The sequence below is a fragment of the Tachysurus fulvidraco genome, chromosome 1 (assembly GCF_022655615.1).
Source record: "Tachysurus fulvidraco isolate hzauxx_2018 chromosome 1, HZAU_PFXX_2.0, whole genome shotgun sequence".
NCBI classification, from domain to species: Eukaryota; Metazoa; Chordata; class Actinopteri; order Siluriformes; family Bagridae; genus Tachysurus; species Tachysurus fulvidraco.
In genome coordinates, this window is record NC_062518.1 from 14809729 (window position 1) to 14832242 (window position 22514).

The 22514-nt window shown below is 40.0% G+C and overlaps 1 protein-coding gene across 2 annotated transcripts; it reads left to right on the forward strand.

Annotated features, from left to right (window-relative positions):
• On the forward strand, window positions 1–22416 carry LOC113657010 (complement C3-like). 2 transcript variants are annotated; one of them, XM_027168511.2, is made up of 43 exons: window positions 1–181; window positions 356–403; window positions 586–612; window positions 887–1082; window positions 2026–2188; window positions 2356–2426; window positions 2515–2606; window positions 2712–2797; window positions 3331–3418; window positions 4212–4314; window positions 5393–5507; window positions 7774–7889; window positions 7976–8119; window positions 9313–9528; window positions 9888–10088; window positions 10915–11073; window positions 11173–11293; window positions 11641–11706; window positions 11877–12104; window positions 12769–13132; window positions 13689–13774; window positions 13872–14011; window positions 14079–14288; window positions 14429–14495; window positions 14690–14776; window positions 14858–15061; window positions 15369–15444; window positions 15538–15697; window positions 17027–17134; window positions 17501–17645; window positions 17792–17955; window positions 18209–18361; window positions 18613–18672; window positions 18747–18837; window positions 19045–19096; window positions 19171–19258; window positions 19496–19585; window positions 19678–19783; window positions 19880–19969; window positions 20665–20742; window positions 20834–20914; window positions 20994–21141; window positions 21764–22416. In XM_027168511.2, exons 1-43 carry the CDS (start codon window positions 72–74, stop codon window positions 21882–21884), a joined length of 5319 nt encoding a protein of 1772 aa, XP_027024312.2. In that variant the 5' UTR covers window positions 1–71; the 3' UTR covers window positions 21885–22416. The 2 variants fall into 2 exon arrangements, with proteins under 2 accessions (XP_027024312.2, XP_027024313.2); XM_027168512.2 differs by having other exon boundaries at window positions 2715–2797.
• Window positions 22417–22514: the final 98 nt, after the last annotated feature.

Genomic DNA, 22514 nt, shown 5'->3' on the forward strand with positions numbered 1-22514 from the left:
GTTGATAATTGGGCAATACTGTAGGACGGCGAAAGAGCCGAGCGTTCCTACCTCCGCTTGTGGTTTGTCTGATGTCTCTGCACATGGTGAAAGATCTCTCTGTACAGATGCCTACGTTATTGCTGCTCATATGGACCATGTCCATGAGAACCTGCGCTGATGTCATGGTCGATGATGTGAGGTGAGTAGATCTTTGAACAACTCGAAGACTTGTAAGAGGAAACTTGCACTTCAATGCAGGGCCTGATGTCCGTCTCGGACGTCTCGCTCGATCCGTGTTGTATACGGTGTTTGAGTGACTTGTCCAGGTCCTTTAAAGCACATCTCTCCAATGTTAGTTTGTTTTGTGTTACAGAGCCCTTCCTGTTATCGCACAATTTCCTACCTACTTTACTGGACCTTTGTAAGTTTGTTATATTTACATGGATAAATGTGTGTTTTTTGTGTCACTGCAGAAGTTAAATGTCAGAAATCTTTTGTTAAATGTGACAAGAAGAATATAAAGTGTGTAGAAATGCTGCTGCTGATGGTAGACAGCCAGCTTATGTTTTGCTCAGCGAGTGTGTTTTTTCTGTGTGTTTTCAGGCCTTTGGACATTGTACAGGACACGAAGTAAAGACAAACACACACACACTCACAATCTGGGTTAGATGAAAAAAATATACACCCTGTTTTCTTGAATTAGTGATTTTCATAGGGTGATTTTAGCCGCATTATTTGTCAGTGTGTTGTTGAAGGTTCTACAAAGCAGCCACATGCCCTTTATAGACTTTGTTTCTAAGCATCTTAAACTAATTTGAACTGATGCCACGTTATTGACTTGATGCCATTGTACCCAATATATCGTATATGTATCAGTTCAGTCTGTGGTTGTGTTGTTTTTAAGGCTTGTTGTTGTGGCTCCAATGGTCCTAAGAGCAGGACGTGAAGAAAATATCCTGCTGGAGGCGTTTGGACTTTCTCAGGGTGCCAACGTTGATTTCTTCATGTTCACTTTTCCACAGAGTCCTTCACAAACATTGCTAAGTACAACCGTCACCCTGAACGCAGACAATAATTACAGTGCCCTCAAAAGCATTACGGTAATTTAAACGTTGTTTTATTTTATTATTTGTAAACGTATCTAGATAGAGGACGGTGTGTGTGTGTGTGTATATATATATATATATATATATATATATATATATATATGAGTTTTCACATTAAAGGAACTCAAGAAGAATGTTAAGAATTCTCAAGTGAAATGTCAACTAAAAATAAAACAAGGAATAAACCAAATGAATTATCATAAAGATTGGTGACTGTTGCTATAGCCACTATAAGACTTGAATAACAAGAAATACATAAGAGCTGAGCTAGGTGAGAACAAGAGAGGAACCTACAAGGCTGAAGGAAAGCAGGTTTTAGTTTGGGTGCATGATGCCGGAGATAGAGTTGAGAAAGTAGCCTCATTTTCCTAAATCATCTTCTTGAAAAAACAAGTATGGCAGAATCTGTAAATGGACAAGTTGATATTTGACTGTATATTTATAATCACACCCTCCAGTGTCACCCAGATGAGGATGAGGTTCCCTTTGAGTCTGGTTCCTCTCAAGGTTTCTTCCTTTACCATCTAAGGGAGTTTTTCCTCCCCACTGCTGCCTGAGTCGCCTCAGACTCGCTCATTGGGGATAAATACATACTCATTGTGAACTAATTCTATTAATCTTTATATTATTCTTTATAATAACATTTTGTTCTATGTTTATCTTCTATAAAGCTGCTTTCAGACAATGTCAATTGTAAAAAGCGCTATACAAATAAACTTGAATTGAATTGAATTGAAAAACAAGAACTTTAGAAAATGAGATTTGGACGAGTTTCCACAAATAAACAAGATGCTCTGGACCTGAGTAATAAGGAATGGCGAGCTGATAACACTAGTGTATGATGATAAGTGTGAACGAGTTCAGTTCTAGGCTTGGTAAGAATAATATGAGCTGAATACTGTACATACAAAGCTATTTGTTTTGAACACATTGTCAGATTCCCGGCAGAGACCAGTGGCCAGAACACTCAGACACCAGACAAGTCCGGCTGCTCGCTAAACTCGGACATCTACAGGTCGAGTACTTCAGTGAGGTGTCCTTTCTGTCTGGTTACATTTTCATCCAGACCGACAAACCCATCTACAATCCTGGAGACACGGGTAATAACCGAACATCTTAGTCGTTAATCATCTTTTGCTGCCATATCCTATTATACCTAAACTTTTTGCTGACTTACTGTCCGGTCCATATGTGTTTGGACTTGGACAAATTCAGCCAATAAAAGAACAAGGGTAAAATAATTCCTGTGTGCTTTCTATTTACACAGTACGCTTCAGAGCGTTTGTCTCCACTCCGGAGTTTCGACCTTTCAACGGTACAATTTCAGTTGAAATTCAGGTTAGATATCCAACGTGCATTTAGGGAATTGGGGACGGTTTTAAAATGTCTATTATGGTGAGACTAAACTTCATCTCTGCTTTTTCAGAACATTGATGACATTACAGTCCATGCTGCGTCTGAGGTCAGAGCAGAAGGTGGGGTTTATTCGGACTCTTACGCACTCCCGGACATCGTCAAGTACGTATAGAAGCTGAGATGTCTCTGTTATTTTTGTAATTTTCTTTTCTTTCTTTTATCTTTTTTCTTTTTTTGAGATTTCAACATTTTTACTGTTTTATACAGTAGAGAGGGCAAGTGGAAGATTGTTGCCAAGTTCAACAACTTTGTAGAGAACAAATATAGCTCAGAATTTGAGGTGAAGAAATACGGTACGTATACAATATCTTTGCTATGGAAATAGATTTAATACTAAAAGCTCAGAGATTATAGCACACAAGATCTATGATCATCACGCTGTAATGTTTGTGATATCTTCAGCGCAGATGGTGAATTTAGACATATTTCCAGTGCAGCTGTTCAGATGAAATGTGGACCTGATGTTGGTATTCAGTCAATAGCACTACATAGCTAAAGAAATTGGAATATTATCAGTAACAGATTGATTCTTTAGCTATGTATTAGATAAAGGTGAAGCCTTTGTGTACAGTGAGAAATTCAAGATGCTTCTAGTACAAAGATAGTAACCTATAGGAACTGTGTGGAGTTGAGAAATCCGCCATAACTGATGTCATGTTGAGGTCTTAGGAGAGCTCTATACATCAGGAGATGTTGCTAACGTGACAACATGACGTCAAACAATTGTGTGATGTGTATGACACGGAACATAGCTCATGTTCAAACGCTACTGTTTTGATTTTTTTTCTCCACAACAACTGCATTCCTGAAACGGTGTCGGTCGCAGAGCTTCCAGCGTTTAACGTCACACTGGAGCCGAAAAGGTACCATCTGAGTTTGGAAGATGAAGAGCTGGAGGTGAAGGTGTATGCCAGGTAAATACCATCTTACTTAATTACACCACGGATATGATGAAGTCGATATTGTTTTTAAGGTTAGTATTAAATACATTATACATTAATACATTAAAAATGATCTCCATTTCACCCCTTTAAATTTTTTTTTCCTCTCACCTGGACTTGGAAAGAAACTTAACTGAAGGCAATTCAGTTATATAAAGAAAAATAAAAAAGCATAATTAAAGGCACAGATTATTTCTTTATTTAACTTATAGAAACTTATAGGAAGAATGTTTGGTATTTTATTAATTAAACAACTCAAAAGAGAATTAAATGCCAGGATAAACCAGATTATATCTCATCACTGTGATTTCAGAACCTTAACCTTTTATCTTTGTGTACATCTTTTTATTTTTTATTTTTATTTTTTATTTATTTTTTAATCTTCACACATTTGTTTAGCATATTAGCAGTACACCGGAATCTAATTAGATTAAATTGTTTATTTGTGTGTTTGTTCGTTTTTATTTCTAAAATTGTTTTATTTATTTTTTATTTCAGTTGAAATATTCCAAAAATATTCCAAAGGCTTCCGTTATAACTATTAATCTGATATTATATATTTCAGTTAATCATAGTTAAGTGGGTCACAGAATGTGAGAGCTTCGTATGAGAATATATTTCAATCAACATGTGAGCAGTCCAGGTTTAAGAAATTGTGACTTAAACCAGTAGTCAGCCTTAGGGTTAGGGTTACTCTTACCCTTAGGTGTAAGGGGGTACAAATAGAAGATTTTCCTCCTTAGATGCTTTTCGTATCTTGTCTCAGATACATGTACGGAGAGAAAGTGGACGGCGTGGCGTACGTGTTGTTTGGAGTAGAGAAGGATGGAATGAACATACGAGTCTCGTCTATGAAGCAAGTCAAAAATGTAAGTGAAATATAAAGGTACTGTACATATTTTTATTTGAACAAAAGTAAATACCTCTTGGTATCCCTTGCTTGCTAAAGCTGCATCAATTAATTGTCCCACAGACAATAACCAAACTGTCGCATTCTTCTTTCTTAATGTTTTTATTTACATTTACATTTACGGCATTTAGCAGACACAATTATCCAGAGTGACTTACAACTGAGCAACTGAGGGTTAAGGGCCTTGCTCAGGGGCCCAGCAGTGGCAGTTTGGTGGACCTGGGGTTCGAACCAGTAGCCCAACACCTTAACCACTGAGCTACCACATCCCCACATTATTTCAGCTTCTCTAAGTCATTGTTTGTTTTGGAGGACCTTCAGTCTCATCTTCAGGACTTGCCCAGTCTTAAAACTTCCACAGTTCCTCCTATGTTCTGTTGTCAGTGTGTTTCTGGATCATTATCTTTTTGTATGATGAAGCTTCCCCGAAATAAGATCGGATGCGTTTCTCAGCAAATTATCACACAGTATGCTTCTGTCGATCTCCAGAGTCATTCTGTTGCTAGCACGATGAGTTACATCATCAAAAAAAGCATAATGAGAATGTTCCAGAAGAAGCCATGCAAGCCTGAGCTAGAGACACTACCACCACCATGTTTCACAGATGAGCTTTGGATCCTGGGCAGATCCTGAGCACACCAATGAGCAGATCCATGAGCTCCAGACATTTTATTTAGCACCATGGTCCTGGAGAAATGCTGCATCAGCTATATATGGTTGAAATGACAATAAAAGCTTCTTGACTTGACTTGATGTTCAGAACTGTCAATGGTTTAAACAGTCAGACTAAAAGGACACACCTGGGCCACACGAAACACCAGTCAGTCACGTGATCCAGTATTTTTGAACATGGTGGAAAAATGGCTGTTTTCAAACAAAAAGTGACGTTCAAAGACGTCAAACTGTTGTAAATATCAGGAAGTTCTGATCTATCGTCTCTTTTTTGGTCTGTTCATCGTTCGACCTCAAACCTTGTCAATACCTGATTGAGTCTGAACGCCACGCTCTTGTTGGTTTCTCATTTCTGTTCGGTGCAGCTGGATGGTGGGAACGCCACGTTGACCGTCGCTGAGCTCAAGAAAGCGTTTCCTGATGTTAAAATATTAGACGGCTTGTCTATTTACATCAAAGCTTCTGTGATAACTAACACAGGTAAGAACATCACTTTGTGGGTCATATTGAGATCTGGCCAAAGATGTGACACTAGTCATACATGTTATCTAGTCAATCATGTAATACAAGATTAAAGTGTGTGCAGTATTTACTTTACAGCAGAAAACACCTTTAACCCAGATATTTTCCTGGGGTCAATCGGAAGGTTTAGAAAAGTGTGTCATAACTTTTTCTTCCACATATTTGCCTGAAATTTGCAAGTAAAATTAATTTTGTTTATTTTCGTTGAACTATGTGTTCAGAACAGTATATACTTTGTGTTTTGGATCCATTTGGGTCATTTTGACTCGGCCACATTTAGTGGGGCAATAGGTCACACTTTTTCCCTTTTCAGCGCAAAAATGCAGACATAAAATGTCCACTAACACACGCACCCAAAACACACTCTTACACCACACACACACACAAATTGGGCATTGCATTTCATTAGGCCTTCAGAAATAAAAAGCCAAACATTTGTAAATATTTCACACTTTTGATATGCCTTTGCCTAGCAGAGAGCAAAATATGATGCTACACACACACACACACACACACACACACACACACACACACACACACACACACACACACACACACACACACAGTCAAACACTGTTCAAGGCATTGGGCATTGCAATTCAGTTGGCCTCCAGACAAAACAAAAGCTACACATTTGTAGACATTTCACACACACACACACACACACACACACACACACACACACACACACACACACACACACACACACACACACACACACACACATTGGGCATTGCATTTCATTAGGCCTCCAGAAAAAAAAAGCGACACATTTGTAAATATTTCTCACTTTTGATATACCTTTGCCTAGCAGAGGGCAAAATATGATCTACCGAAATGATGCCACATACACACACACACACACACACACACACACACACACACACACACACACACACACACACACACACACACACACACACAAGCACTGGGCATAGCAATTCATTAGGCCTCCAGACAAAACAAAAGCTACTCAATTGTAAATATTTCACACTTGTTAGATGCACTTGTCCAGCTGGGGCAAAATCTGATCTACCAAAACCACGTTGTGTTTTCATATTCAAATCATATTTGGTTCATCACTCTTATTTAGTTGCATCAGTCAGCTTTGGCCTGGAGATATGTTGAGAAATGTTTGACATTTATCAGTCAGTGGTTATCCAAAATAATATTTAATAATTTCTGCTTATTTTACTCAAAACATGGCAACATTTCATAAGGTTATTGTTCATAAATTAAGTATAATAAAAAAAATACATAAGGAGGTAAACAAGGTTTTATTCACATGAAAAAATGCCATGTTTTTGAGTGTGTGTGTGTGTGTGTGTGTGTGTGTGTGTGTGTGTGTGTGTGTGTGTGTAGCCTGTTGTTGGTTGATCAGATGACATCAGATATTACAAGTGTAAAATAGATATTACACACAGAATGGTGATCATTGTAGAATTTTTGATTTATAAGCATTCCAGTCAATTTGACCTAAAAAAAAAAAAAAAAAACAGGTTTTATTATTTGCTGACATTAAAAATGGTTTCAAAACAATCTCCTGCCTTTGAAATATACCAGCCTGTAATTGTGCATCAACTTTTGTGCCTCTATAGTGAAAATAATTAAAAATTTACAAAATGAGGCATTTATATATACAAAATATATACTACAAAATGAGGCATTTATATATATATAAACGTATATTTTTATAAGCAGTCAAAACAGTCAAAACAGGCAAGGTCAGGTTGACTCGGCGTAGGAGGATAATACAAGGGTTAAACGTCCAGTATTACTTAATATTTGTGTAATCACAAATTTCATACATTGCATTACGCTTAAAGGATTTTTATACAATGTGGGGTTTAGTACAGCTATGAAAATGAATTACAGTAGTCAAGAGTTTTCCCCCATTTTTCATGCTAACATAGTTGATTACATTGGTTGTTTTCTGGGCTTCCTGAATAACAGAGCTTCTTATTAAATAGCTCTGGATCCAGTAAATCAAATTATTTTGTTTGAACTAAACTAGCCGAAATTGTGAAGCTCGGACCTCATTAAGATATTTGTTTTAAAACAAAAAAGTGAGAGTCTTCATTCGAAGCTCCTTTCCGCATGCATATGGTGATGTAGCTTTTTAAAGTCTGTTTAACAAACTTGTACGAGTTACCTGCAAACATTTCATGTAAACCTTTTCCCAAAGCGTCTCTAATGTTCGGATATTTATTTACTTATAATCCAGGAAGCGACCTTGTGAAAGCGGAAAAGTCGGGCATCAAAATCATCTCTTCACCGTACGTACTTACCATCGAAGACACATCGAAGGTTTATAAAATGGGCCTACCATTTGAGTTAACGGTAACACATACATGACAATCAGCTGACGGACAACTGAACTGATTTGTAGTTACTACCATTTAAATCAATTGTGTTTTGTGTCTCAGGTTACGGTTAGCCACCACGACGGCTCACCGGCTCAGAACGTTCCGGTTAAAATCAGCTACCTGTCCGCTCCAGTCACGGAGCACAGCGGGACCATCAAAGTGTCCCTTAACATGCCGTGCGGCCTTGGAAGCAGGAGGATTAGGGTAAATGAAACACACACACACTGTTTATTACACAGTGTTTATTTCACAATTATATTTTATGTCCTGCTCACAAGGTACACCACAGGTAACAGGTGGCAAGGCTTCACGCTGTGTTAGCGTTAGTGTCCTTGACCCAGAACAATCTAGGACTGTGTATCTCTGTCTTTCTAGAACATGTTGAAGTTTCAATTCAATTCAGTTTTATTTGTATAGCACTTTTAACAATGGACGTTGTCTCAAAGAAGCTTTACAGAACATCATAAATATACTACAGAAAGTTCGAGATTAATATTAGACTTATATTTAAACGTGTTTGTATTTGTCCCTAATGAACAAATCTGAGGTGACTGAAGTGAATATGGTGAAGAAAAACTCCCTTAAATGAAAGAGGAAGAAACCTTGAGAGGAACCAGACTCAAAAGTCATTTGGGTGCCACCGGAGGGTGTGATTATAAACTGTTATAAACATCGGAGAGTGTTATTATGAATAATGTCCTTTCTACAGTCAGATACAGTCTGATAATTGTGTATTGATGAGGAGGTTGTTGTCCTCAGAGACCACATGGAGTTGGCATATTCTCACTGAAGGTCTGAAATCTTCATAACTGGAGCTGGTACAATCTCTGGGTGCCTAAGGATGAGTAGAAAAGGAGAAGCTAGTGGAAAGGAATTAGCATAGCTGCTGTTCATAATATTAACCAGCACTAGATGATAATGTGCATTTGATCAGATGTAATGGAGCAGGTTATGGGATATATTATGGATGGATGGATGGATGGATGGATGGATGGATGGATGGATGGATGGATGGATAGTTACTCACTTACTTAAGTACTTTACTGATACCAGAGGAAATTCAAGCATCCAAAAGCAAACATACAGAGAAATAAGATTTCAAAACAAACACAGTAACCTAGTAAAATCCCTCCCGCCATGTAAACGCCTAAGATACGTCTTTGATCTACGTTTAAACTGGGAAAGTGTGTCTGAGCCCCGAACAGTCAGGAAGGGAATTCCAAAGTTTGGGAGCTAAATATATAAACACTCTACTGCCTTTAGTACACTTTGAGATTTTGGAAATTACCAGAAGTCTGTAGTTTTGTGATGAGAGCATGATGGAGTGCAGCACATGAGACTGAAGATCCTTGAAATATCTTCTATGTCTCACATTTGCTCGTTGTCCGTCCCTGCAGGTCAAAACAGTCGATCCGGATCTGAAGCCGGAGCATCAGGCGAAGACCGAATGGTTGGTGGATGTGTTCTCACCGTTCAATTTGCAAGATCCAAACTATCTTTACATCACTGTTGACAAGAAGAAGGCAAAAGTAGGAGAGACTTTAGACTTCCAGCTTCACCTCATCATCAGCTCCCAGGAAGAACATGACTACAAGGGGCAGATTTCATATATTGTGAGTCTCATTGTGCTCTTGCTTAGTAAATCCTAGGATCCAGTCGTTATAACAGCATCCACGTTCTTAATCAAAGTGTCCAGTATTTGCATAAATTAACATCATTTTCAAATTGTCCTAGACAAAAGAATGATTTCTTTGAAATAAGAAATTTGGCATCATCGTAATGACATTAAAAGACAATGTGGATGTTAACTGAAGATTCTCTCTTTACCTGTGTGATTTTATGCTGCCATGTGATTGGCTGACAGGATGAGTGTGTGCCGGTTAAATGGGCTTGGATTCTTTCTTTCTTTCTTTCTTTCTTTCTTTCTTTCTTTCTTTCTTTCTTTCTTTCCACTTGCTCTGTTTATTCCCAGGTGTTGAACAAGGGGACTATCATTCGTTCCGGCAAGATGAACGTAACACAGGACAAAATGATGAAGTTGTCTCTGCTGCTGACTCCAGAGATGCTGCCTGCCTTCCACTTTGTGGTGTACTACAACCTCCCGAGGACCTACAGCGTAGAGGTGATAGCCGATTCTGTTTTGGTGAAACCGGAGAGCCGTTGTTTGGGTTCGGTGAGTCAGTTCTCTTGCTCTTTTCACTTCTTAGTCATTACTACATATAATAAATAATCAGTCCTGTGGTCATGTGATGCAGCCTGATGCATGGTGGAGTTACTGCTACCTCCAAAGCTTCCTCTCCGGATTTATTTTTTTAAATCACGAATGAAATTATTTATTGTTTCTAGCTTCCAGACACAAGCTAGTTCCTTATTTAATCCAGAGATGGTTATTTTAGCAAGAATCCAGACTAGACAAGTGTTACAAAAGTGCCGACACTGGAGACTCCTTATAGTGTTCATAAACATATCCTTACAGAAAGTATCAACAATTAGACAAAGTGTCTATGAATCCCTGTTACCATAGGAACTACACACAGGTAGTCTTCTTGTTACGAAGGAGATCGAAGGTGTTCGATGACCACATCGTAAGTACTGTAGATAATATTGCAAGTCGAACCATGACCTAGCCTACCCAGGAGACTTAAAGAATGGTGATATGACCATATGGGGTAGTATTGTGTATTGTGAAGTATTGTATCTACCAATCGCTAGCGAGACTGAGTTGAGGTATCTCACAAGGCGGCAAGGCAGGAGCCCAATGTATCGTACCAGATACACTGCTACTATTGCCTGCCACGCAAAATTTAAAATATCTTTACAATTTTGTCGTATCGCTATCAAAAATTCGTAAGTCGAACTATTGTAACTCAGGGATAGATAAAGCCGTTATAATCTGTATATATCTGTATGAAGCCGTGATTTGCCTTATTGCTTAAGGTTTTTATGGAAATGCTCACATGATTTCATTATTTGCTAATCGCTTTATGAAAAATTTGCAGCTCAAGCTTGAACCGTTGACTGGTGAAGCGAAGGACTCGTATTCACCGGGCGACAGCTTTAGCTTCCAGGTCAGGGGCGACCCTGGTGCAAAAGTCAGCCTGGTTGCCATGGACAACTCAGTTTTCCTGCTGAGTAAAAACCGCCTGACGCAGAGGAAGGTGAAGTGCACTGCTCTGCAGTCAATGTATTAGCAGTGCATATATATTGATGATTCACTGAGTTATGATTCTGAAACTAATCCGGTTGTGTACTGCCAGATTTGGGACACTCTGGAACAGGGGGATTTAGGCTGCTCTCCAAGCAGAGGGCAAAGCAGCATGGGGGTGTTCGTGGCTGCAGGCCTGAGTTTTCATACAAGTTTCTTCACATCTACCAATAGTAATGTGTTTTTTTTTAGTGTGAATTGTGTACCACTGAAATGCCTAGGAGTGTTTATTAGGAAGTTACAATAAGGTAGGCTATAGATGTGAATGAGGAAATGGTGGCACTTCTGTGATCATAACCTCTTGGACTATGCTATTGTCCAGACCTGGACTATACAAAATTTTATGCTGACCAAGCAGGATGTCTGCAGCTCAGGTGGAGTTCATTCTGAACTGGGAATGAAAAATATGCTCTGTAAATTTCTGACCTTGAAGCACTCGACATCCCTCGAGTTCATTATTGATCTCTGTTAACAGATTTGAACAGTTCTATCGATTCTAATAACAGTTATCTTTGATTAGTGTCGCCGTGTTTGTTGAGCCCCCAGAGGAGGGGGCGCTCTGCTGAACATCTCCGGGCTAAACTTGGTGAGGTGTTTGTTGTTGTTGTGTGTGTTTGTTTGTTGGTTTGTTTTCAATTTAAAAAAATAGCTTGGATCATCCAACAGGTAATATACATATAGAGGTTTGTTAAAAATGTAAAATAACATGTAAATAACACAGTGCTGATTGATTTTTTTGTGTTGTTGTGTGATCAGAGAAATCCCATTCTGACTGGTTTCTGCGGCGCTGTTGCTCCGATGGCATGAGGGAGATTCCCATGCCGTACTCATGTCGCCGCCGTGCTCTTTACATCACTGAGAACTGGAGCTGTGTGATGGCTTTCCTTGAGTGCTGCTCACAGTACAGAGGTGAAGAACTGGGCAACATCACCCCACCACCACCCACTACTCCAGAGCCACCATCCACTACAACAGAACAACACGGTATTATCTTTTATGTTCCCATCTCCACGAATTTATATTTGATTTTTAAATTGTCTTTATGCCAGAAGCAATTTTTAAAGTCTCTAATCCGATTGGTTTAGAAGAATGTTCAAGAACATCAATTGGTCAGCTGGAATTACAGATCGTAGGGTTGTTATTAACCTAATTGTAACATAACTGTTATAAGTGCAATCAGAGGTTTCTAAAAAAAGTTTTATTCTATAAAGACGTAAATCGTAATATTAAAATTTTCTATAAAGAAATATGTAAAGCTTTAGATACATGGAGTCTCAAGTGTCAGATCTGGGTATTAGTCAGTATGTCTTCAGCACAGGGGATGAGATGGGGGGGGGAAGGGGAGAGAGTATTATGAAGTGATGTGTATCTGTGAGCTCCTTTATGTGAAAGAGGGCAGAGTGTCAGGCTGCCGTGTGTTATGCTGCATGAGCGGCCGTTTGAAATCGTGTGCTAGTCAACTTCACACGTATGATAGGAAGCACTTGCTAACTTTCATCCTCCCTGATGAATAGTGCTACTCTGTGGAGTTATTTGAATATAGCATTAATGCTAACAATGTTTTTACTATTTGACATTTCCTGATTTATAGTGTCATGATTGTGTCAATACAGACCTGGGTAACTCACCCAGGTTTCTAATCTTTCAGGTTATATCGGCATGGCTGTCGCATCTGATTACGATTTTCATGTTTCTGAAACTGTTTCTGGAGTCCCTGTTTTATCTGGACGTATTCCAATACCTGGTCCTGAGCCTGTTTATGTACCTGTATTTGGTTCAATTGTTCCTCAACGACCTGTTGGTGGTTATGGTGTTGCTCCTGCTGAAGCTTATCTTCGTTTTGCTAGTGCTACAATTTCTGTTCCTACCTTGAGAGGTGAGATAGGAACCTCATCATTTACACTTAGTGATGAGTACTATGACAAGCTAGATGATATTTACGTACGCACCAAGTTCTTTGAGTCCTGGTTGTGGACAGATGTGCAGCTTCCTGGAGCTTCTGGGCCAGATGGGTAAGTGTAAAACATTTTTATTTTGAATGGTGTCATACTTCTATATAAATGTATATCATTGCTGTTGGGCGGAATCCTCGTATCTCCAAAACCATTATTTTACACAAAATAAAAAAAAAACCGGCGTATCTTATCTGCAATGCACAGGGTTTAGTCCAGTTTATTGAAGACATTTACCTCAGAAGACGTGTTGATTCCTGGCGACTCTTCTTGAGGAGAAATATGCCGCGAAGCTCTCCTGCGGAGTGAAGAAGAGGTGGACAGTTGAAGTGTCCAATGGAGATTTGCGTTCGAGCTATTTTCAAGACTTCAGATTGGTTAATAACTTGTAAATTTGGACATAGGATTTTTTCGCCCGACAGCGACAATATGCTTTTTAACCACTGTTTAGCTTTTCTCATTTATAGAGAACCCATTCTATATTTTCTCTTCCTTAGTGAATTTAAAGCAGCCGGGGCATCACAATTTCACAAAAATATGTCATGTCTACCTTGGTCCTTCAGGTAGTCGTAGAATTGCATGTGAAAACCCAGCACTATGTTTACCTTCTTCTCAGATTGGCTGTTATGCCGGTGGAGTCCGTTCTCCCTGACAGCATCACTCAGTGGGGGATTCTGGGAATTAGTGCATCATCGAGTACAGGTAATCATCTTCACATCTCTTACTGTCTGCTTGTTCATATAGCTAGATGTATTTCTATATTACGCATGTAGTCTCCCTGAAATCTGATTTTCTGCAGGTTTCTGCGTGGCTGAGCCGTTCAACATCAAAGCATCGAAGCCGTTCTTCATCAACCTTCGTCTTCCTCGCACCGCAGCCAGAAACGAACATGTCGAGGTCAAGGCTGTGCTGCACAACTACATGAGCAAGGACCTGAAGGTAACTTGAGTGCACAGTGTGTTAATTTCATGGAAAAAGTGCCTGTAGTTATTATGGTTTTGTGTAGGTGTTGGTGGTCCTGGCAAAGACGGAGGGCCTGTGCAGTGTCGCGTATACTGAGGATCATAAGCAGGAGTTGTTTGTAAAGGCTCACTCATCCGTACTCATCCCCTACACCGTTATCCCGCTCCGAGCAGGTGAGCTCGCCCTGCAGGTCACTGCCGTGTCGCGGAGCTTCACCGGACGTGACGCAATACGTAAAACTCTGCGTGTGGTGGTAAGGCTTCATGTAGTGGAGACCGTACCAGTGATGACTTATAATGTACTATATTTAGTGGATATTGTCAGTATTGCATCCTATATTTCTCAGGTAGAAGCTTGTACATGGTGCATGTGTGTGTCTTTTACTTGCTGTAGGTGGAGGGCATTCAGAAGATGGTTGTGAGGAGTTTTGTGTTGGATCCTGCTAAGGAAGGAGATGATGGTGAGATCACTTCCTATTACCTTAATTTAGTAACAATCCAGAGAATTAATATGGATTGATGAAACTAAGTCCATTTTGTGTGTGTGTGTGTGTGTGTGTGTGTGTGTGTGTGTGTGTGTGTGTGTGTGTGTGTGTGTGTGTGTGTGTGTGTGTGTGTGTGTGTGTGTGTGTGTGTGTGTGTGTTTGGTTTGCAGATGGAAATCAGCTCATTCGGGTAGACAAAGCTAAGCTGAATTCGGTGGTTCCCAACTCGCTTCCAGAAACATTTGTCAACGTCAGAGGTAAATAATAAGTTACTTCCTAGCTCGACTGTCTTTGCTGATGACTTTATTTGTTTTTATTATATTTCTGTGTGTATTTAGGTAATTTGCTGGCTGACAGCATCGATAACTCCATCAATAAGGACTCGCTTGCGGCGCTGATCCGAATGCCTGGAGGCTGTGTGGAGCAGAACCTGGCTAGCATCACGCTGCCGCTCATCGCTGCTCACTATCTGGACCGCCGCTCACAATGGGAAAGTGTTGGAATCCAGCGTAGAGTTGAGGCCATCTCCTACATTAAGATGGGTAACATGGATAGATTCTTTCTATTCACAGTCACCTTGTGAATATTTGTGGGAGTAAAGAGGCACGAGGCTTAATCTTGACAAATTTGGTTTAATTTGGTTTAAAATTGAGAGAATTAAACAATGCTTTGAATTATTAAAGAAAATCTGAGCTACACATTTATTAGTTTTTTTAGATTTATATCTGATCTCTTCCATGTTGGTTTTATTTTTATTTTAATTTAGATCATTGTCACTTTATCTAAAAAAGATTCTGTTTAAATGCCATAATAATAATAAATAATTATATATCCATGCTTCTGTCTCAGGATATGAGAAACAGCTTCATTATCGTAAAACGGACGACTCGTATCCACCGTATCGCAACGAAGGAACCAGCACCTGGTATTTATGTGTGCGGATATAGATTTTAAACCCATGAATCTAACCCTGCTTCCTGAAAGTAATCACCCCCACCCCTCTCTCTCTGTGTCACAGGATCACAGCGTTCGTGGTGAAGGTGTTCTCCATGGCTTATCCATTCATTAAAGTGGATAATCAGCACATATGTGGTCCTTTGCTGTACCTGCTCAAACACAAGCAGCTCACATCTGGAGCATTTAAGGAGGACAACCCTGTCTACACCACCTCCATGACGGTAAGGAACTAGACTCGTTGATGACACAGACGTCATAGTTCACCGATTAATTCAGCACATGGGGAAATCCTGTGGAGTGTGTAGGTGCATATAAGACAAAGGTAGAAGAGGTGATAGTTTTACAATAAAGTATAATAGACCTCATCCATGCCACGTGATCCTCTGAGAAATTGTTAGGACAGTAAGTCTTGACACTGTACAAGTCCCTACAACTGCGGTATGCTCTCTCAAGACCATGGTGTTTGGAAGTAGAGGTGTACACTGGACTGTTTTTTTTTGCTTCTGAAGGAATTCTGAATTGACCTCACCAAAAGTTAATTATCGTTTGGTGCCAATACAGCAAGCACGTGTCTTGGAGCTGGTGTTGGTGTCTGTACAGTTCATAGCACATGGCTCCTGTTAAATAGCACCTAGAAATAGAAATACAGCTAGAAATACTGTAACATGAAATGTGGCATTGCAGAGTTTCCTATCCAGGGCTCTCAAGTTTTGAAGACAGGCAAGAGTGACATCTCCAGTCCCCCCTGGTACCATCTCAGGGCCCCCAGTTTGAGAACCACTGGCCCTAGACTACATGTTCTGAGCAGGTGTTGTCAGTAAACAAGCTGTAAAACTGTTGGCTAAGTTAGAGACACTCATGAAAAACTGATGCTGATTATCTGGGAAACATCTCTAACAGCAGTCAAAGTGTCACTGTTTGTGTGAAACAAGTTGTGAATTTGTTGTAACATTACAACAGGAGATCATGACTTACTCTGTGCTCGAAGTGATGCTCACAGCTCTAGTGGTTTTCTCTGTGGGTGAACGAGGATGATGCTGAACAATTCAGGGATAAGCTTTTTTTCCCCATTGGTTGTTGCGTTAAATCTTACCCAGATACAATAGTGCTATTTTCTGATTGGCTATTGTGTAGCCTCTTTTTTGATTGGCTGATAAGTGGTCGACTAAGAACTTCAGGGGAGACGCGCTTGATTCCTGCCCGGTTCCATAGAGACAGCGGTGTGGACTGATCCATTTTTGGCGCTGCGGCTTATTAAATATATGATAAGTAGTAAGTTTTTCTGGGTCAGAAATACAATATGTGGCAGGAGAGCATGACAAAAGACCGAAATGAGTGACCGTCACGAGTGACTATCACAATGCGTGATGCTTTAAGGATTTTGTCTGAAACAAGAACTTTAACGCACTGATCAAGTTATTGTCTTTAATGCACCACATTCTCGCGATTCTCATTGTTTTAATCAATCTAAAAATAGTTTATAGTATCTTAGTTTTATAGTTTATCAGAATTTATATAATTGATGGGTGTGTGTGTGTGTGTGTGTGTAGGGAGGTCTTCAGGGTACTGAATCCAGGGAAACGTTGACTGCGTTTGTACTAATTGCGTTGGCTGAAGCGATGAACGTTGTTTCATGCAGTGATCCAATAAGCATGCAGGTAACTAATACACACACACACACACACACACACACACACACACACACACACACACACACACACACACACACACACACACACACACACACACTATTTTGTCTTGCTACCCTTCTTAGGATCTTAATGCTATAATTAATTAATTAATGCTATAACCTCAGTCCCCACAAATGCAAAACCTTCAGATATTCCTATCTTTGTGGGGATATTTGGTCTCCTAACAAGGCATAAAAACATGCCAGCAAACACACCGCCAGCATCCTTAATATTATTATGACTCTGAAGCTTTTATTCTGTTCTTCTTATCTAATAACCGATGTTCTTGTTCTCATTTAGACTTCTGCGCTCTATCAACTCTTTTCTTTGCAGGTGGGTTTCATAAAAGCAGGATCCTACCTGAAATCGCGATACCAAAACCTGCGCAGACCGTATTCCGTTGCGATTGCGTGTTACGCGCTGACTGTGAGCAATCAGGGCTGCTCAAAGAGCGTGTTGCTGAAATCGGCATCACCGGGTACTCTTAGTCACACCTGATCACCTACACTTACCTGAGCATGCGGTTTACACCTTTTCTGTGAACAAGATTTCAGTAAATCTCAGTAACAGGAATTTACCAAAACTGGTATAATATTGCTAACATTTGTCACGTTGTCCTTTCAGGCCACACAGACTGGCCGGATGCAGACAACAAGTTCTTCACACTTGAAGCGACAGGTTATGCTCTGCTAGCCCTGCTTAAAGGCAACCATTATCAGGAAGCAGCTGCTCCGTTCAGATGGCTGAATCAGCAACGACGAGTCGGAGGAGGATTTGGATCCACACAGGTATTAGAATTAAGTCTGCACAAACATCAAAAAATCTGTCCAGGTTTTCCAGCAACTACATTTTATTCTGACCTGTAGAAGTGAGAAATGAAGCATGGTGGCAGTAGCATCATGTTGTGGGGATTTATTAGTAGTGGTGAACAAACTCGGCACTACTTGTAAGTAGGATGTGACTTTTTTTTATTGTTCTCTCTCTCTCTCTCTTTCTCTCTCTCTCTCTCTCTCCTCTCCCCCCCCACCCCATCTCTCTCAGTCCACCCTGGTGGTACTACAGGCTCTGTCCGAATACCTCGTAAGGAAACCGAATCCAAATAGTAACCTGAATGTGGTGCTTGGTGTTCCTGGTAGCTCAGATACTCACTGGGCCTTCAACAGAACACTGGCTCATGTGGCACGTTCGTCTAAGGTCTGTGTTTTTAATCTCACAGTTTCTTTTTCTTCCTCTGTCTTAGAAATAAAAAGGTTAACTGATAGTTGGCTTATGAGTGATGAATGTCTTTAAGATTACTTTCTTCTAGATTCTTTCATGTGTTTTTTTCTACACTGTTTGTCCTATTTGACACATGTGGGTAAAGCTAGTTTGTATATGTGACAGATTTTGTGTGCGTGTGCGTGTGTGTGTGTGTGTGTGTGTGTGTGTGTGTGTGTGTCACACAGGTGCCTATAGATACGGACTTCACAGTGATGGCATCAGGAAGTGCTCAGGGGATCCTGGAGGTATTTTCTTCCACCACCAAAATAAAACCTGTGTTTTTAATGTTTGATGTTTCCCTCACTGTCTCCCTCTGCAGGTGGTAACTGTGTACAACGAGTTGCCTGATGTACACAAAAACAGCAAATGCAACGGATTCGACTTGAACGTTTCTATTAGCGAGAGCACCGGTGCGTCTCCTTTTAATCAGCCCTTCAATTGCTTTCTATACACAGCATCATTAAGCTACTGTGCCTAGGTGATATTTAATGAAGACCTAGATTAGGTGACATGGATTATGCTCTGGCAACGTGATGTCTATAGACAAAGCTTGAATGTTGTGAGGAGGTGAGAAAAGGTATTGTCTGAGTGTTCTCTAAAGGTTTTGTGTGTTACAGAGAAACCACCTGCAGAAGTAGAGAAGGTGTATAAACTCAGTATCAGTGTAAGGTAAGTCAGTAGCTTTTCGCTAGGGTCAGAGCTTTGTGGTGTTGTGTAGATTACAGTATGTTTTACCTATTCAGAGCTCTGGTGCAGCAGCAGGTGCGCATGATTGTGCTGGACATCAGCCTTCCCACTGGCTTCGAACCGGAAAACTCTGACCTGGAGCTGGTGAGAAACTGAAGAGTCTCACAAAATATCTGATCATATCAGTGCACATATCGGTGCAAGTCACCTTGATCAAAGACGTGACAGCAAGACCAGACACTTGACAAAGAAAACAAACGCACAACAGATTAAGAAAATACAAGATCCAACACACAAGATCAAATGTACAAATGCAAATTAAAAACAACAGTCCAGACTGTTCAAATCTTTCAAATCTGTGTCAAATTTGTGTATCTACAGCTGGCCAACTCTGTGGATCGCTATATCAACAACTTCCAAGTTGTAGATAATCTGAGTGACAGAGGATCTCTTATCATTCATCTGTTCAAGGTAACATGGAGGACTATATGATGCTGAAGCCCATCTTCTTTAAGTAAAATACTCTATATATCGTACTCTATCTGTGTGTTACATGCGTTTAGGTATCCAACAGAGAGGCAGATATCATCACCTTCAGGCTGAATCAGAAGTTTAAAGTGGGCCTCCTGCAACCGTCTATAGTTACTGTATACCAGTATTACAACCCAGGTACACACACAAATGACAGTGTGTACATCTTTACGCATTTCTATGGATATCTGTATAGTGATGGTCAACTGTGTGTGTGTGTGTGTGTGTTTTCAGAGAAGCGTTGCAGCAGGTTTTATACTCCTCCAGAGGACAAAGAGCACCTCAGTCAGATCTGTAAAGACAACATTTGTCGCTGCACACAGGGTGAGTTGTAGCTGTTGGTACACAAAGCTGTATCCTTCCACTTACTACAACATTCTGGCACTGGAACTTCTTCCCGTACTGAAACTGCCCAGTGGAGTTTTCGTTTCACTTATTAAAGATTAATGAATGAATGAACAGAGTTATTTATACAGTATGTTCATACAGCAACAAAAAAATCTGTAGCTTAGGATTTCATGTCAATTAGCATTGTGTTGGAATCACAACCTAGCTAACGTTTTAAGATTACCAGGCAACGTAGGTAACATTTTAAGATTACCAGGCAACATGGGTAATGTTTTAAGATTACCAGGCAACGTAGGTAATGTTGTATTCCAGCGAATGCGATCTACTTCCAATGGAGCACCTTTATTTTGGCCAGATTCCCTTTGCCTAAACTAATCTGTTGCTGTAGACGAACTGACTGTCTCTTGATTAGCTAACAGTATACTTGTTATATATAGCAGCTGTATGCGTTTGTATATTTGTGGTTGTTGCTTAACAAAAAAAGTTTAATGTTTGAACTAATGACCGGCTTTACAGCTTAACATTGTTCAGGGCTGTCCAGTAAAAATAGCTGGTAAGCCTGTGAACTAGCATGTGCTACTAGTCAAGTGTTCTCTGCTTCATGCTAATGTATGAGTATGGCTAAGATTTCAGTGATTAACTTAATGCAACCTCATAATCTGACCCCGCAGGAGACTGCTGCGTGTTGAAGACTGGCGCTCAGACAGTTGTGGCAAGAAAGAATGCTGCGTGCAGCGGAAACCACCACGGTAAACGTTACACATTATCGCTTCTGCTAACGGATTTCCGTTTCCAGCGAGCAAGGATGTCAGCGTTTAATGCACATGCTATATCTTCCAGTTTTTAAGGTCCGAGTGTTGAGTGTCAATACGAGTCAGTATGACCGATATGAGCTGGAGATCCTGCAGGTCTTAAAAGAAGGTGTGTTTTTCTCTGAAGGTTGTTTGTAAAGATATTGCGGTTTGTTCTGATATCTTAAACACTGTTGGTGTGTACACAGGTATTGAGGTTGGTCTAAAAGAGAAGGACACAAGAGTGTTTGTCTCTCATGCTGGCTGCAGGGCAGGGGTTAATCTGCTCACAGGGCAGGACTACCTCATCATCGGTCCGTCCTCTGACGTCTGGCAAGCAGGCAGTGACCAGAACGGGTAATAAACATGACCCTGTTTCACCACAAAAGTCACAAAATGAACCTTAAAATGAACAAAATGATATACAGATTTAAATAGTTTGTTGCATTCCGGAAATTATAGAACTACAAAAAGAAAACGATCAACATTTCTTTTTCCAAAACTGGAAAAAACAAACAAACAAACAGTCACATGTAGGTTTTTTTTTTTTTTTTTACAAAATACATAACGTAGGTACGTATTTGAGGCATTTTCTCTCATTGTCATTTTTCTTGTACAGCCATCAGACTGAATAGAAAACAACCACATCAGTTCAGGGTCCAATATATATTCACAAAATAATTACATGTTTAAATTATAGCTTTCATTAACAAGATCACTTCAATCTGGAAAATAGGCGTTCCAATAAAAATAAAAAATACATTACGATAAAATAGGCTTTAATTAATTCCATAATTTTTGTCAAAACTTCAGGGAGTCAATGCAGAGGGACGTACAGTGGTGTGAAAAAGTGTTGGCCCCCTTGCATGTTTGTCACACTTTAATGTTTCTCCCACTGCGTCTGTGGTCAGGGCAATAAGATTTGAACATTTTATAGTACACACTTAACTCTATATGGTTTCTCTTCTATCACTTGCAGCTACACGTACACTATGGGGAAGAACACTTGGGTGGAGCTCTGGCCATCTGGAGCCTGTGACACATGTACACAACTGGACACATTTAGCACAGAATTGCTGGACAATGGCTGCCAGACCTGAGACGAGACAAGACACACACGTGCGCAAACACAGTCCCCCTCCCCCCCCCACACACACACACATCTATATTAAATCTAGCTGTCCTATTCAAAACTATTCAAAAAGCTGTCCACAGTACAGTACACTACACACACCAAATTACACAACACCACACCACACCACACTACACTACACTACACCACAATACACTACACTACACTACACTACAGTACACTACACCACACTACACTACACTACACCACAGTACACTACACTACACCACACAGTACACAACATGACTTGGGGTGTAAACTTTCTCATCACACGCAAACACACAGTGTTGGGTTGTGTATATTCTTTTCATCTGTCGGTTCTAATTTGCACATTGTTCATTTTGTTAATTGTGTCGCTGCATCCGTGTGACTGTTTTTTCAGTTTAGTAAGTGTTCTTTATCCAATGATTCACACTGTATTCCTATTTTACACCCTTGGTTTTGTCAGTTGTCAGTTACAATGTGGCTTATTCTTAATTAAAAATAAAGTTGAAATGTCACATTATATAATACCTTTGTAACACTACTAAGTACACAGCACTTATTTCCTGACTCAAACTTCATCTTCAGAAATTCAGAAAAAAAAGATTTGTTATCT